General features: G+C 44.4%; 2 protein-coding genes across 3 annotated transcripts in view; one reads left to right on the top strand and one right to left on the bottom strand.

The window, feature by feature from the left end:
- The window catches only part of BRWD3 (bromodomain and WD repeat domain containing 3), an 81,990-nt gene extending 76,388 nt beyond the window's left edge, over nt 1–5,602 (bottom strand). Inside the window, exons 1-4 of the mRNA XM_074964473.1 lie at nt 5,360–5,602; nt 5,219–5,277; nt 5,042–5,071; nt 4,685–4,744 (exon numbers count right to left, since the gene is read on the bottom strand). Of these exons, the coding sequence (XP_074820574.1) occupies nt 4,685–4,744; nt 5,042–5,071; nt 5,219–5,277; nt 5,360–5,396 (186 nt within the window). The 5' untranslated portion in view covers nt 5,397–5,602. The remainder of the gene's footprint in view (nt 1–4,684; nt 4,745–5,041; nt 5,072–5,218; nt 5,278–5,359) is intronic.
- The window catches only part of SH3BGRL (SH3 domain binding glutamate rich protein like), a 169,891-nt gene continuing 157,146 nt past the window's right edge, over nt 4,578–17,322 (top strand). Inside the window, exons 1-2 of one of the 2 annotated variants that reach the window (XM_074964475.1) lie at nt 4,578–4,774; nt 5,558–5,697. The gene's annotated coding sequence lies outside the window, so the exon portion shown is untranslated. Of the gene's footprint in view, nt 4,775–5,159; nt 5,267–5,557; nt 5,698–17,322 lie in introns of those variants that run through there. The other variant, XM_074964476.1, reaches the window with a different exon arrangement.

Below are 17,322 nucleotides of genomic sequence, written 5' to 3'. Positions count from 1 at the left end.
AGCTAGTTTTAAGTAACTTAGACAGACAAGGTAAGAACTTGGGACCCAGTCCTACAATCTGTTCCATACTGGCAGAGCCTTTCATTGGTATGAAATCCCACTGAATTAAATGCCTACATAGATCAGATTGCAGGATCAGTACCCAAAACCAGTAGGTCTCAGGGAACCCAGGAAACCATGTACACATCTTCAGCAGACAGACCAAGATAGGCCTAACCAAATAAGACAGCACATCAGAAACCAGGACACAGCCAATCCATTTTAAATGCAACAAACAAAACCTGTAAAAGTAGCCAGCTAGAGGCATTACTGATGAGGTAAGCCAGATGGGATAATTAGCCTGCACAACAACCAAGCAGGTGTGTTCACTAGATCTCCCCCCCACAACCAAATTTCAAATTATTGATTGTCAATGAACTCTAAGCACTTTGAGTGTTTCTGAAGGCTAGTGTGGACACAGGCTGTAACAAACACATGGAGAGCATCCACATTAGCTTTTACAAACACACCAGAGGTAGCTCAAACATTCATTGGCTATCAATAGCCCAAGGTTAAAAAAAAAAGTCTAGTGAAGGCAAGCCTTTAGAGTGGGGTAGTCAATTATTTTTTGTCAAGGTCCAAATTTCTTGGTCGAGGTATAGTCAAGGTCCACACTCCAGAGGAAAGAAAAAAAACGCACAACACTAATTATAAGTAAATAAAAAGATTTTGGGGTTGGTTCAAAAGCTTCTGGTGGTCCAGGTTTGGCCCACAGGCCGCCTATTGACTACCCCTGATAGAGTTCACTTAGTTGCTCGTGTTGCATATGCAAGCAGATGCACAGCATTAGTCACAGCACTCGTGTAAAAGTGTCCAAAATTGTTGTCCCCCCCTCCCCCTCATCTTTTCAATGAAGAGTAATACACATACAAACGTGACCAGAAATCTCTACAGTTTTTGTTCAGCAAGTATGTTTAAAATTCTTACTTGCCCTTAAACACATTTGAAATGACTCTTCTTATGCCCCATATTATCTGACTTTTAAGTACAAGACCAGGTCCAAACAGAATAGAAATACAGAGAAAACTTCACAGAAATTCAGAAGATTTTGGATATAACACACAAGTCTGAGCAGACTGGAGGCAAGAATTAATAGAGTTCTCTTACCCCTGTTAATTATATTCTCATTGTTAATTGTACAGAATCAGAGGGCAACTTTTTTTCTAAAATTTAATAAAGAAAACCCTCTTTTTAAAATGTACTTTTAAAAACTGCTTACGGCTACAATTAAAAACAAAATTATAAATAGAGGAAAAGTCTACAAAGCAGGTTTTTAGTTATATTCCTGGTCACTTCCCAAAAGCCAAATATTTAGTCAAACTGTATAAAACAGTGAGTTTGTTAAAACCTGTTGAATTCAAGCACCTGACTATCATTTAGGACAAAAGCTTCTTTTGTGAAAGATTTAAAACAACCCTTCTCTATTCAAATGAGGGACAAGATCTCTAGAGAATCCTGCAGCAAGAATGGGGAAATCAAGACTTGATACTCTTTAAGATTTAGAAAAGATGTGGAAAAAGAAAGAAAAAATAAGGGAGGCCACTCTTTATACACCATAGGAACAGGCAAAGATAAAAGTTCTTCCTTGGCAATTCACCTATCTGCCTTCTCTATGCTGTCAATATTGGCATCAGCATGAAGGAGCAGTGATGCAGCATCCTTTTAAAAAGAGATTTTTAACTCAATGTGTAAGTGATTGGTAAGGAGTGATAACTGCATCTCCAAGATCCCCAGTTACATTTCCAAGAAAGACTATTAAAATGAATTTCATCATGACCTGGGCACCTCATGATGGTGGCATTGTTCTGCACAATATCTTCAAATATCTTACTCCCCTGCAGAATACTTGAGGCCAGACAAGTAGTCCAAATATACATAGTCACATACATTCAAGAATCCAGACATCAAGTATATCAAACCCTGAATGATGAGGGCTGGAGAAAAGCCATTCCTCCAACATCCTCAGGTCAGATAAAGCTTTATTCTGGGAACTGATAGAAAAGGCTAGCAGGAAAGAAAATGAACAACATGAAGGCAGCCATAACAGAGAGCTACAAACACACAATATTTAATTTATACTCCTTTAGTCTACTGTAACCCACCTTAACTAGTTACGTAATATTAACATAAAATGCAAATGAGGGAAATTTCCTGCCTGTTTTTAAGTCCGAAAGCAAAACCTTTTATTTATCTATTAAAATATAGAAATCACAACCACTTCCAAACAATTCAGAAACTTTGTTTTTTCTCAGCTTTTTTTCCCCCACCTGATTTTTATTGTCTTCATTTTACTGGTACAAGACTAAAGTTTTAAAGAATTTTATGTGGCCTCAAATGCCATTAGATGAACAAACAAGGTAATCTAGAGGTGTCCCAAAGTACTCCAGAAAGTGTGGATGGATTTAATAATATAAAGAACAAAAGTGCAAAGATTAATGCTACTGTTGAAGCAAACGCCATATATGCCTGAAATCAGATTCGGCCTCCCCTACTGTTAGAGTTCATCTCAGGTGACAGATATAATCACAGAGCAAACATGAAATAACCTAGCAGCCAGATATTGGGTTCCCTAGAAAAAAATATTGCACTGAAGTTTTATTCACCACAGTACTTACTCCCTTTCTTTCAGTTTAAATATCAGGCCGGGCTACCATCTGACAGAGGTTAGATGGAGCATTATAGTCTCTTTCAACTCTCCATAAGCTTAGGGAAAAGAAAAGCCACAAGGTATGGATGCCGTAAGTCTCCTCTCTAAGGCAGACTTCCCATTTTTTAGTTTAACTTAAAAGTTACTGTTCTAGGGGACGCTGCCGCATGAAAAACTTATTATTCAGTCAATAAAAATGTAGTAAAGTTTGAGCAATACCATGTCACCTTTCCACACGATCATTATAATTTGTGGGGTTGGAAGGGAAACAGGTACTTATCTTCAGTTTCTGACAGACAGGCAGGGCAAGTCAAGATCATATACATACCAAATATGGGTGTTGTGAAAATTAATAATAATGATTTAACATAATTCTGAACTGCAAAGTCATATATTGGTGCCAAGCTTTATTGTATGTAACTCCTGGTAACTTTAAAAGTGCACGGGGGAGGGACACTTGTACCCTCCAAAAACAATGAAAACCGACTCATTTCTTCCAGTCTTTGCTGCTTCCATACAGAACCACCACAACTGCATGTACTGTCAGCAGGAACTGCAGATGCCCGCAACCTCTGAAAATTAGACTTTGAGAGTCTCCAGGGGCTGAAAGCCCAAGTACTTCATCTGCAGTCAACAGGAGCTTCAGGTGCCACCCCCTCTGAAGACCAGGCCCAGAGAGTCTCCAGGGGCCTAAAGGCCACATGTAGCTTCATTGCAGAGGGGAGCCAACATCTCTAGAGGGAATGAGTCACTCGCTCTGATTTCCTTGTGTCTCTGCACATGGAATCTCTGTATTTGATAACTATAATATGAAACATTTCATATTTTTACTACATATTCCTGAAACATTTAAGTGACCTTGTACAGGACTTATTGTTTAAATAAGGCAGTCAATTACATCAGTGTGGTGTGATGGATTGAAAACAGGCCAGAGCCAGGAACCCTTGAATCATAATACTGTCTCTGTCCAGTGACTTCCTGTGTGTCACTTAAAGAATTAACCTGCCTTTTAGTTCCCCTCTTGAAAACTGCAGATACTTTGTGTTACTTCACAGGGGACATTCTGGGGATGTTAAAAAGCTATTGCAGTATCTTATGTTGTAAACTTTCTTTACCTTACCAGTAACATTGGATTTCAGGGAAGTTCTTTCAGTTCTAATAATCTATTTTCTTGTTACTATATTTTGGTTACATTTAGCATTTCCTCTCATCTGGGACAAGAGCAATCAATGCAGAGTGTCATTTGTTTGTTGATGGTTTCACATACAAGACATTTAGTGTTGGCTGCAAAGGCTGGGTTTCCAGCACTGCAGGAGAATGTTTACTTGTTTTTAATGGTGGGGGGAGGAGAAGGGGAGGAAACTATTTACATTGAATTGTTTTTTAAAAGTGGAAATATCACTGGAGTTGGTAGGTTTGCTAAAAGGTCTGTTTAGACCCCATTTAAAGGTGACAGCACCTCAGTGCTTTGAAATCCTAGAAGGCGAAAGAAGTGTTGCTGGTATTGTCACCATCAATGACAAGGAGCCCACAGCTCACAGGGTTATTACTCAGCCGCAGTAAGTAACCCTTGGACTCCAGCTGTCCCCCTGGCTGCCCCCCAGCCGCTCACTGTGCCAGGGCCATGGTGTCCTCCCCGCCCCCCAACGCAGAAACACTGGCCCTGTCCTCAGTTCCCGTATTTTGGAGCTGCAGCCAATCAGAAGGCAGCTTCCATTCCCACACACGGAACTACAGCTTGTTAAGCGTTGTGCCATTCGCCAGCCCCCCTCCCCCCGCAAGCTCCTTCTCGTGCCCTCAGATAACCCTCCGCAACAGGCACCTCGCTCGCAGCCCCCCCGCACACACGCGCCGGCGGCAGTAACTCCCCCCACGCTCCCCACCCCCAGCGAGGCGGCCGCCCCCCGCCCCACCCCGCGGCTCAGCGCTCACCCCACGGTGGGGAGCGGCGGCCGGGTGGGGGAACTTACGGGGAAGTTGGAGCGAAACTTCACTCACCAGATCCTCGAAGCTGCGCCGGTGCTCCTTGCCCTGCCAGTCCAGGCGGCGGGGGATCAGCTGCGGCAGGGGAGGGGGCAGTCAGCGCAGGCACGGCCTCTCCCGCACCTCCCCCAGCCCCGGTCCCAGCCAGCCCAGCCCCGGTGCCCCAGCCGCTCCACGGCCCGGCCCCAGGCGGGGATGATCCTTACCCCGCTCCGAGGCCCTGCCCACCCCCGCACAGGCAGCACCCGGAGTGGCGCCCGCCGCAGGGCAACCCCCGACCCGTCCCCGCTGCTGCCCGAAGCGTCCCCGACAGCCGCAGGGGGCCCCGCTGCGGGGCCGGGCGACTCCCACCTGCCCGCCCGTAGCCCCTACCTGGTGCGCCTCCAGCTCCTCCACCAGCACCTGGGGAGAGACACAAAGGACGTGAGTCCGGCGTAGCGACAGGAAAACCTCCCTCTCGGCACCGCCGCCCCAGCCGCCCAACCCCGGCCCCCCCGCTGGCCCTGGCGGCGGGGCCGGCCCGGCCGGAGCCCCGCGCTGGCCGCTCACCTGGGCGGATTTCCTGCAGGGTCCGGACTGCAGGAAGCGGGCGATCAGGTAGTAGAGCTCTGCGGAGAAGAAGGGGACGCGGTTACAAGGAGGACACCCGGCAGGGAGCGCCGCCCGCCTCCCCCCGCCAGCGATACCCACCGGCTTCCAGCTGGGTCGGGGCGGCCGCTGTCGCCATCCTCCTCCAGAGGCCCGAGGGGGGGACAGGGGCGGATCGTACCCGGGGGGAGCCGCTCCTACTGCGGCCGATCCCCCATGGAGCGGCTCCGGTGCGTGTCCGTCGCGCTCGTCGCTGTCTCGCTCGCTCTCGGGTTCATTGCATCTCGTTTCGCCCCATAGATATCCCGGCCCCAGGCAGCCGCCGAGCAGAGTGCAGCGCCGCCGCCCACCAGTCGGGGGCGGCCGCCCAGGCAGGGGAAAGCCCAAGCGGAAGGAAGGACGGACGGACTCGGAGGACGTGCCTAGACAGAGACGCTCTGGTAAGAGTCTTCCGGAAACTCGGTGATGCCGCGGCCCTATGCGACTTCCGGGTCTGCGTACTGCGCGCTGTGACTCGATCCCTCCCCCGCGGGGGGCGGTGCTGAGGCCCGGCATTGTCACCCCTGGCACACAGCGCCCCCTGCCCGCTGGCTGATGCACTGCCAGGACGGCCGTCCTCGCGCCGCGCCTCCTCGACCGCACCCAGCGGGAGCTCGGGCTGAGCCGGCCCCAGCGCAGCCTGACCGAGCCGCCAGTGAAACCCCGGTTCGGAATCCTGGGGCCGGCTGCACCCGGGGGAGGCGGAGGCCTTCAGATAGGGCAGGGCTTTAAGGCTAGAGGCGGTGCCTGCCCACTGGGGGCTTTAAGCAGGACCATCCTCCCCTAAACATAGGCTTTAAGGCCAGAAGGGGCCATCCTGTTCATCTGTCTGCCGCACGCCCATAACCTCTGGCTGATTTCAAGTTACAGAGACTCCACCGTTTGTTCTAGTGCAGTCCGGCCAGTGACCTAATTGTGTTATTTCCCGGGCCGCACAATCCACCCACACAGCACTTATGTACACGTGTTAAAATGCCCACATTAACTAAGATGAATGGTATTTTGGGGAGTTGTACTAAATCGGGGGGGGCCTTGAGCTGCCTGGGCCCTAAGCAATTGTTTAATCTGCTTATGCCTAATGTTATGACTGCTTGAGTTAAAGGAGCCTTCCGTTTTGATCTGCATGTCTTTCCCCATGGTTAAAATACAGTGTTTTGACAGGAAATGACCTTTACACATTCTTAAAACGTAAAAGTGTGTGTAAGTTCAGTTGTCCCTTTTTGAGCTATGTTTACACATCTATATGAATACCTGTTTATCTCTAAGCATTTTACAAAGTATGTATAATATTTTAAGCACCTCTAGGATAAGAGGCAGGTATTTCAAGCACTGGGGTACAGATGAAGTGTGATTACAGAAGTACATTACAATCCTGCTGCCCACACAAGGAAGTAGTTAGAAAGAGTGAGGCCAAGAACAGACGTGACTCAGCCCTTAACATATAAGACTGAAATTCGTGAGACTCAATTATTGTTCTACTTTACTATTGTGTGAATTAGAGGTGGAAAAAAGTATTAGGTTATCTAGTCTAGCCAACCTGAAAAGAGGCAAAGCTTAGCTGCAGTGGTAACAGCAGTCCAAAGTAATAGGGTTTCCTTTTACGGATGTGATGCCTGTTTTTGTATGTAGCTGTATTGGTCCCAAGATATGAGAGAGACAAGATGGGTGAGGTAATAGCATTTATTGGACCAACTTCTGTTGGCAACGAGATACAAGTTTTTGAGCTTACACACTTGTCTCTCTTGCCAACAGAAGTTGGTCCAATAAAAGATATTATCTCACCCACCTTGTCATGATTATTTTTGTTGTTTGACTGGTTACCAACTAGTTGCTACTGATAAACAGGGCTTTGAAGACAATGTCTGATCATTTGATAGCATGAATACAGCAGCCATTTGGAAATAAGCATTAATTTAAAAAAATAGTGTGCACTGTTCATGATGCAGAGTTTTCTTAAACTAAGATACACAACAATGTGCATGTTAGTGTTTTCTAATGACATATAAAGAACTTAAACAGACCTATAAATAATACTACAATATGTTTGTAGTGATATACAATCTTCTATATCTGTTAAATAAAGGTATTCAAACCAAAGTGTTCAAATTTGGAAGCCTAAAGATAGGTACCTAAATAAATGGTCTGATCGTCAGAGGTGCTGAGCACTCATTCCTCCCATTGGAGTAAATAGGACCTGGACCTGCAAGTCTTCAGCAGTTCTGAAGTTCAGACCAGCCTCAGTCCTGCAGTCGGATCAGTGTGGGCCAACCTCTGAAGTCAGTGAGATTCCATGTAGGCGCCAGCGTCCACTGACCCTCATCCAGTTCCAGAATCAGGGCCACAGTTAGGCTACCTTTAGTCACTCAAGTAAAAATAATTTGCCATCAGAGTTCAAGAAAACAGACATTACTGTTAAATTTCATTTTTTTAAAAAAAGGCTCGCAACCTTCTGAGGAAGAAGGGTACAGTAGCAACCAACTTAGAGATCCTCAAGGACAGCAGATAATTTCTCATGGGAAACATGGCTTGGCAAAGCTTCAGAAAATGACTTTGCCATACCAAAAGATGTCAAAACCTGATAGCTTTATATTTTTATGGGGTTGCCAAAATGTATCGTTCTGTCAGATAAAATGACAGCTGTTCACTACAGATCCTCTATATTTTTGTGGGAACATCTCCATAGTCCTACCTTCTCTTTACTTGTTTCTTGATGAGTAAGTCAATAACCTTTTATTTCTTTATTAATAATTCTTTATTTTGAAGTTGTATTTTGACATATTTGGCATTCTGTAGCAGTACTTGTTAAACAATGCTTTGAATGGCTGCTTTGGCATTAGAGAAGTTGCCATCCAAGCTGAAAAAATATAACAGAGCATGGATCTAATACACAAGTAGCTGGATCCCAGTGTTCTGTTTCAGCGTGGCTGAAATATGAGAAACAATTTAATTGTTTCTCCTTTCATTAGATGTATGCATAGTTTAAAAACTTTTGTGAAGTACAGTTTCAAAGCCCTCAGTGCTGTTACTACAGAGATGCAGTCTGGCCTACATTAATTTTTTCCTGCTAAGTTTCAGATGACTTCAGTATTATCTGCCCTAGTTTCAGCAATAGTCCACTGGGAAGGAATCAGACTTATGGCATTTGGTTGCTCTGCACAGTTCACACTCCAAGCAGGTTTGTTTTCTATGAGACATTTTAACATAGTAGTTCTATGTTGTTATAGCATCTTGAATTAACTGGTTGATGGGTAGGCATAGTCTTTTTTGTATACGTGGTAGTATAGAAATTGCTAATGCTGGGGGTTTAAAATAGCCAAGAAGCTTCCAGCCCAGTAGCTCTTGATAACAGATAAGAAATAGTGGCTGGATAAAGCATCATTACTGACAGAGATGCAAGCTGTGCACTGTAAATATTAGCTTTTGGTGTTAGTTTCCAACATTATCTCCTCTCTGTAACTTTTTTTTTCTTCAGTATTTCCCAAAAAACTCTTGAAAGTCACTGTACCTGCGCTTGTGAGAGAGAGAGTGCAAAACTGCAGTTCTGTTAAATTAGTTATCAACATAGGAGACAGGAAAACTAATGAAGAACCATGTTGTGTTATTCTGGAGCTGTGTTTCAGTGGTGAAGAACATAGGTAATATTTCTCTCGCCCCCAGCATTAATAGTTATAGGCATATTCTTTCACAGATGTCAGGAATTTGATTGAACATAAACTCAGATGAGATATTATAATGTGGTTTGAGAATACTCTGCAATATAACAAATCCCTTGTCTTCCAAAGTTGAATATAGATCCATATCACATGCAAACATCTCACCAAGAGCATTGTATAGCACCATGTCCTTTCATGGCCCAGGCCTTCTTCTGAGTGTTAACAATCACCCAGCATATTTCATTTTGAACATGACAGGTTTCCTTGGCAACCATTTGATTGATGTGTCAGGCTTAATATATCTCTGCATGCCTGACCTGCACTTACTTCACCATGGCAATTGTAACATACCCTGAAACTGCACCACCACAACAGAGAGTGGCTTTGCCATTTCTGTATTTAGCTTTGGCAGAATTATTTTCATAGGGGCTATTCTAAAGCCCACTGAATCTTTCCATTAACTTCAGTGGGCTTTAGACTGAAAGCCTAATACAGGTTGAAAAAATGCCCACGCCAGGCACACCTTTCTATTGCTCATATGCTTCCCACACATTCAAAATGGAGGTCTCTTGCCAAATGCTGCATGATTTCACAGGATTCCTAGTCATTGTACTCACAAACCTGCCACATGACAGACTCTATATAGTATTCCCTAATGTTCAGATTTAATAATACGTCAGCAAGAAAGCGTCACCTTAATAATCACATGACTGTTTGTTAATTCATGTTCACAGAGTACAGATATTTGGAACATGGCACAATGTGTACACATCAAATACAAATCGATCATTACTCACATCCCTACCGGCAACTGCATATCTCCGCCCCTGGCCAGCCTCTAATCCAAGAGATTATTGTTGCGGTGACTATTTCTGGGTAGCCTCCAGCCCTTGGAATCTTTTCTTTCATGTGGCAGGTTCTAAGCCACTACATCTTCACATTGCTCCACAGTGCTGCTTTGCACATGCCCATGAATCTCATCCTACGTGTTCTTTGCTTTCTGGTGAGTGATGCCTGCTTGCAAGTTTGTCCCTAGTTCCACTGGAGCACTGTTCCCCGCCTCCCCCATCTCCCCAGGCATACTAAAACCAATGGATCCTACCTGCAGCTCCATGACCCACTTCTTTCTAGCTCCTCCTCATCCAAGAAACACACATTTTGGAGGACCAGGGAGTCTCTTAGCCACAGCAAGGTGCCATGCCAGTGTCCACTTATGGAAATTGCTCCACATCAGAATTTTGTTATACAAATGGACTAATGGGAGCAGCATTATGGAAGGATAAAGAAGAACATGAACATTAATTAGCATGATAATTTTTGCTATTAAGCAAGAGAGAGCAAAATTGTCAAAGGGGAGGGGGAAATTGAAAGAAGTTAGCTGAAGTTTACCTCTCCCAGTTTTCATTACATTCTCCTTTATTTTATTTTTCTTTAAAGCTTTTCAGTTGTAAAGTAGGTGTTTGGGGTACCACATTTGAAAAGAGGAGAGATGGAATGTTGGAATCAACTGCTTCTTTAGGAATTGGAAAGAGATGGGGAAAATTGAAGCAGTGCAGTGATATCTGCAGGATCATTTTGATAAGGGGAGAAAACGGTCATAGAAAGCCATGTAGCATCATGTGATCAAGTCTAATAATTACACCTTCCCCCCAACTCCCATTGGCTGGGAACGGCGAACCGCAACCACTGGGAGCTGCGGGCAGTCGTGCCTGCGGATGGTCAATGTAAACAAACTGTCTCACGGCCCGCCAGCAAATTACCCTGATGGGCTGCAGGTTGCCCACCACTGATCTAAACCCTTGTGGAATTTATGTCCCACGTAAAGCTGTTAATTCTGCACCATCCCCATTGTAGTTTGCAGCTGATGGGTGGGTTTAGCTGGTGGTACTTCCCCTTTCTCCTGAAACCATGCCTGCTTCCCCATACCAGCTCACAGAAAGGCATATCCTGTGTGGAGCACAGGTACTTGCCTCTGGCCTCCTCCCCACCGAGCAGCCTGTCAGCAGAAGCATTTGTGTGTGGAGAAAGCACTTTCCACATGGTCATGTGGTACAGAGTAAACAGTTACATTAAATTTTTCATAAAGCATAACAGTGATTTAGGAGCGTAATTACCACTGACTTTCAATAGGATTTGGGCTCCTAAGTCACTTAAATCCTTTTGAAAGTTTTACTTTTAATGAAGAATGAAGATCAAATTCCATAAAGAAGGAACAAAACGATGGAATGCTCAATCGGTAGAAACAGTCTAAGATAGAAATCATTAGGGACAGCACCCAATACATTACACTCTGTGCGTGGCTTGGCTATACACATCCAGAGTAGCTTCACAGACTGCAGCACAGTTATACTGGATTTACAAAGGACTAAATGAGGGCAGCAGAATTTGTCCATTTGTTTTCAATTAAATAACCTCATGTGGGGTGGGAAGGCGTGGAACGGCCTGGAACACTTAAGCATATTTCCTCAGGGGGGTTCATGTCTCTCATACAGTCCAGCCCTCTTTGTTGGAAGCATGACATCTGAAAGTGTTTTCCAACATTATCAATTAAATGTATTTGTTGAGCACTTTACTCAGAACGGACCACATTCTGTTCTCAGTTATACCCATACAATGCTATTTGTAACATAGAGGCCAAAAGCTCTGATCTCAGCAGGATGGTCTGTCTAAATATGGTAGAATTCCACTGTAATATCTAGGACCAACTTTTCAAGTCTAATTGACACCACCGTATATTTCAAATGAGTGTCTTTGCTCAAAACATGCCAACCAGATCAGGACTGAATTTCACTAATGGTGCTATGAGGAGAAGATGGCACAGCATTAAAGCCGAGCCATTTTTCAGTGGCCAAAACAAATTTGGGTTGAACAAAAAGTTTCAAAATTTCAAAATGACATTTTTGAAACAAAATGTGGATTAAAAAATGTTGACATTTCTGAAAAAAAAATCTTTTTTTTTTCCCAACCGAAATTATTCACCGAATTCAACCTGAATTCACAAATAGTTTCGGTTCCTTGAAGAAATGCATTTTTTGGCAAATTTACTATTAGCCAAAATAAATTTGCCCAGCTATGCATGGCACCAACATGCACTATACTTGTCTCTAGTCAGTAACATCACTTTCTTGCCTTAATATGCTCTAAAAATAACATTCTTCCAAAAAATAGTGTTTTTGAAAGATATAAGACTTTGTTTTGTCATGTGAGTGAAGGTCTAGGGCAGGAGTGGGCAAACTTTTTGGCCTGAGGGCCACACTGGGGTTGCAAAACTGTATGGAGGGCCGGGTAGGGAAGGCTGTGCCTCCTCAAACAGCCTGGCCCCCTGACCCCTATCTGCCCCCCTGACTGCCCCCCTCAGAACCCCTGACCCATCCAACCTCCCCCCCCCGACTCCCTTTCCCCTGACTGCCCTCCCCCGGAACCCCCTGCCCCTAACCACCCCCCCGGGACCCCACCCCCTATCCAACCTCCCCCCTGTTCCCTGTCCCCTCCAGGGACCCTCTGCCCCTAACTGCCCCCCCCCAGGACCCTACCCCCTATTTAACCCCCCTGCTCCCCATCCCCTGACCCCCCCCCCGCCCCAGAACCTCTGCCCCATCCAACCGCTCCCTGTCCCCGACTGCCCCCCAGGACCCTCTGCCCCTTATCCAGCCTCCCCGCCCCCTTACCATGCCACTCAGAGCGGCAGGACTGGAAGCCACACTACCCTGACGGAGCCAGCTGCGCCACTGGCGTGGCTGTGGGGGAGGGGTGACAGTGGGGGAGGGGCCGGGGGCTAGCCTCCCCGGCAAGGAGCTCAGGGGCCAGGCAGGATGGTCCCATAGGCTGGATGCGGCCCATGGGCCATAGTTTGGCCATCTCTGGTCTAGGGCTGTATCCTGTCCAGGTCAGCTCTGAGAGGAGAAATGAATCAAAGCTTGAACAAATCCTGTTGTCTAGAGTAGAATTGAATAGGCATGCTAGGGAGAAGATTTGCCTCCATCCTTAAATATATAAAAATGGGTATATGTCTGGATCTGGATCTGGATTTGCCTTGACTCTTAGATATATAGTGAGGTTTTTACCCACAAAAGCTTATGCTCAAATAAATCTGTTAGTCTTTAAGGTGCCACCAAACTCCTTGTTGTTTTTACAAATAGGTATATGTGTCCATGTGAAGTTTAAAGGCTACAGAATGTATACAAAATAATCAATTTTTAATGCTTTTATACATTTACCATCCTCCTTTGTACATGTCTACCTTGCATATCACATACCTAGCAAATATAATCAAATGAGCAGGAGAAATTCCTACACAAGCATACTTACTTTTCAAAAGTGAAAAACTGATTTTATTTAATTGATGTGAATGTCAAATTTGCATATGGTTTAAGTCATAGCAAAATAAAAGCTGTTATGTTTACGGGTTATTTTTCTGAACATATGCTGAACTTAAGTGGAACTTAAGAATTTGTACTTTGTATTATACAATGGTGGTGACCAATGCCTGGATATAAAAAAGTACAGGGCTTCCTTAAAGTGTACATCAAACATCACAACCTCATATGAATTTTTAGCAGCATATTTAATGTATTGCAACTGATAAATACTCAGAAGGTTGTGCCTGAATTTCAGGGAAAAACAAATATAGATACTTTATGTAGACCACTATGATGCCATATACAAAAAACATTTCTCAAAACTTACGTTGTTTTATAACTTGCTGTCTTGGTGGCTATTAAGTAAATAGTTATGATATTCTGGAGCATTTTAGTTTGCATTTTTGCTATTTGTTTCAATTTGATACCATTTCATTTTACTCCTATGTCATACCAATGTTCCTCTAGATGGTGCTCCATAATCAAGAATTGCATTTAATACTATCCCATTCTAAAGACTCCCGAGAAATAGTCTTAGTCAAGAAAACAGTCTCCTTTGTCTCTAAATTCTGTATTATAATAATTCCATCTGTACTACAATTTACAGACTTCTGATTCAGTAAAATAGAAATACATTATTTATTGCTCTTGCAAATCTTAAAACCTATGCACTATAACACCGAATGCCATCTGTGTGGAATAATATCATCTGATATGCTGTAGACTGATTCATATCTGTTATGGCAGCCATTAGGGGGTGTGAGCTGTTCAGTGTCCTGTTGAGCTGCTAAATGGTATGTATGTCATTGATTTAATTGTGATAACTTTTATTTACAAAGGTCACACATAATGTAATTCTCTCTCTAAATATGTCATACACACAGACGTAGGTGCAAGTGTTTAAATTGGATGTAGTGTAGAAGAAAAAAAGTAATTATAATAACAATAGTAATGTGTGTCCATATATGTACACATAGATGTAGAAATATATATTAGAGACCAAGATAAATAATTTTACCATTTAATTAATATATGTATCACAACATTGCTGAGACAAAATTTATATAGGAAAACTCACAAGTTATCAAGTTCTTTTCAAACTAGGAAAAAGCAGAATAGGTCCTAACTGACAGTCTAATTTTCATTATTCTTGATATTAGAATTCTCCTTTTACACATCCGTGTTTAAGGGCCTGATCAATCCTCAGGAGTCTTTCCGTTGACTGCAGTGAGCTTTGGATTGGGCCCTGAATGTTCACACATCCTCTAGTTCAGGGGTTCTCAACCTTTTTCTTGCTGAGGCCCCCCTCAACATGCTATAAAAATGCTGGGGCCCAGTTGGGGAGGGGGAACTTGGGGCTCCAGGCCGGGGGGGACCCTTGGGCATAAGGCATAGTTTTACTTCTATTTGTGAGGGGGCAAGGGCTGGCAGGGCTCAACCCAGCTCTGCACAGCAGGGTCCAGGGAAGGAATGCCACCTCCACCGTCCTGACTCACTCAGGAGGCCACCGAGTGGGGGAACGCAATCAAAAAATATAACTCAAAGAGGAGACTCAGTTCAAAAAGTTTGAAAACCGCTCAGGGTGCAGGGAGAGGGGTAGCTAGGGGCTGCGTGCAGGCAGGGAAGTAGCTCAGGGTGCAGGGAGGGAGTAGCTAGGGGCCGTGTATGGGCGTGGCGGGAGGCTCCCAGTGCGGCTTTCAGCTTCAGCGGGGGCGCACTGGGGCTCCACCCTTCAGCCCCCGCACTGCTCCGGGCTTCGGGAGGGAGGTTTGCAAGCTTCAGCCGTACGCTGCTCCCGGCTTTGAGGGGGAGGGGGGATATCGGCTTCAGCCCGTGCCACTCCCAGCTCCAGCGCTGAGTCTCAGGGCACCGGGTTTCAGCCACAGGGCTCTGCAGCCCCCCTGAAAGGGCTGGTGACCCCCAGGGGGCCGTGGATGCTCGGCTGAGAACCGAGAACATTTCTTCTCATGCAAATGGCTACCATTATAGCTTTAGCTCCAATTCTAGGAAGTTGACAGTGCCCAGAAGGGCTCTCACTCCTAGAAACAGTACATGACATTTCCTCGATAAGGTACTTCAGCAACTGTAAACCTTAAAAAAGTGGATCCTTTTTTAAAGCCTAATCCGGTGTACCCTCAACTTCCACTGCAGTAAATAGGAGCTGAAGGCACTCAGTACCTTTCAGGATTAGACCCTTAGCGCCTGAATATGTGACTCAGAGTATCTCTGTAGCGATGTCCCTGTATTTACAAATCTTACTGTAATTTTAATAGAATTATGGATCTAGCTAATAGGTATGTTGTGCTAAATATTGCTTGTGATTTTTTTTCCTTTCTTAGATTAAGTGTTGAGGATTTTTTAAAATCGTTTAGTTTTCGTGTATCATCTGTACCAGAATGATACAATCAGCTATTTTTGTTAAGGTGCCCAGGGGCCTTCATAATGGCTGTCTAAAATGGTGTTATAGTGGGTACCTAAAAATGTTACCTTTATTTACTGAAATAAAACGATGCATCTGCCATACCCTCTCCTTTTTCCCATTCACTTGTTAGCTTATTGAAAAAGCCTTTAATAAGCATTGCTTTTAAATGTTCTGCTCCTCCACCTCCATGCTGGATCTCCTACAGTCTGGCTCCTGCCTGCGTCACACCGTAAACTGCTCTCACAAAGGTTTCTGACACCCTTCTCAGCTAGATCTCAGTGCCTCTTCTTCAACCTCATTCTCCTGGATGTCTCTGCTGGTTTTAACACTGTCAGTCACTTCCTCTCCCTCATGGCATTGTCCTCTCCAGGTTCTCCTTCTACCCCTCTATCCATTCCTTCAACATCTCCTTCCACCCATTTTTGTGAGGGTTCCACAGGGCTCTGTCCTTGGGGCCTTTTTCATTTCTCCTTCTGCAGTCTCTCTTTGGATGATTTCATCTGCTCACTCTAGCCCATAGGGCCAGTCAGCTAGCTTGCTGTATTGCATAAAGTGTTTTCTTCATTGGTTTGGTTGTTTATATTGTTATTTTCTTGGGTTTTATTTATGCTGAATTTCAGTCTATGTTATTCATAATGGTTGTAACACAAGGAACCTACAGGCCTGTATCCTGTACGATTAGCTGGAGCAAGTTAGCATAAGTGTTGTAACCTTTGGCATAGATAAATGGCCTACCGGTTACCCCTTTTGACTTTGGGGAACTGAGTGGGGAACTGAACAAAGAACTGAATGTGTTTACCATAAGTCTGGAACAGACTGGTAACCGCAGGGTACACCACAAAACATGAAAGTCATGATTTAGGGCAAAGATAATGGTTTCAGGGATGAGATAATCGATATTAATATGTATGAGTACATGTCATAATATGTTAACCTATGGAGTAAGTGTAGCCGAAGATTTATCTGGGTGAAGAAACAGGATTTGGGCCCTGATTAAGGCAGGGCCAGGACCCTATAAGAGGGTAAACAACCATGCAGGTGTTTGTTCTTTCCTATCTTCTATCAAGCTATCAGCTCAGCTTTGCAATATAGCTTAACTACTCAACACTTGAGCTTGATCCCTACCAACTTGGGAAGCCTGGACCATCGAATTCATCAGGCATGCCAGAGATGAGGCTGGTCCTCTGTCTCCCACTACCAGGTCTTCAGGGAAGGGTATAAGTATGTTAGTTTAGGTAGTCTTTTAGAATAGAAATGTTAGCATCATGGGCCCTAGAATTGTATTACTGCTTTGTGACTTTGTGTTTTATATCTTTGATTATTCTTTCATTCATTTTAATAAAGATAAATCTTAACATTTTGATATTGTCCTCAGTATAAGTGTCCTTGCCACATAACCCGAGGGTCCTCTCATGACATTGAACTCTCTGAGGTTTCTAACCCTGTAGCCTGAAATAAGACAAGAACCTAAATATCTTCTGGTCAGATCATTGGCAAGCCGTAATAAACTAGCCCATAAATTCAGGTCAACATTACACAGTTTCAGGCATCATCTCTTTGTTCTTTATTTAACTCTCACCATCCAATCCTGCA

The sequence above is a fragment of the Natator depressus genome, chromosome 9 (assembly GCF_965152275.1).
Source record: "Natator depressus isolate rNatDep1 chromosome 9, rNatDep2.hap1, whole genome shotgun sequence".
Lineage (NCBI taxonomy): Eukaryota > Metazoa > Chordata > Testudines > Cheloniidae > Natator > Natator depressus.
Note: the sequence above shows the minus strand (reverse complement) of the source record. Positions and strands in the feature narration are given on the sequence as shown.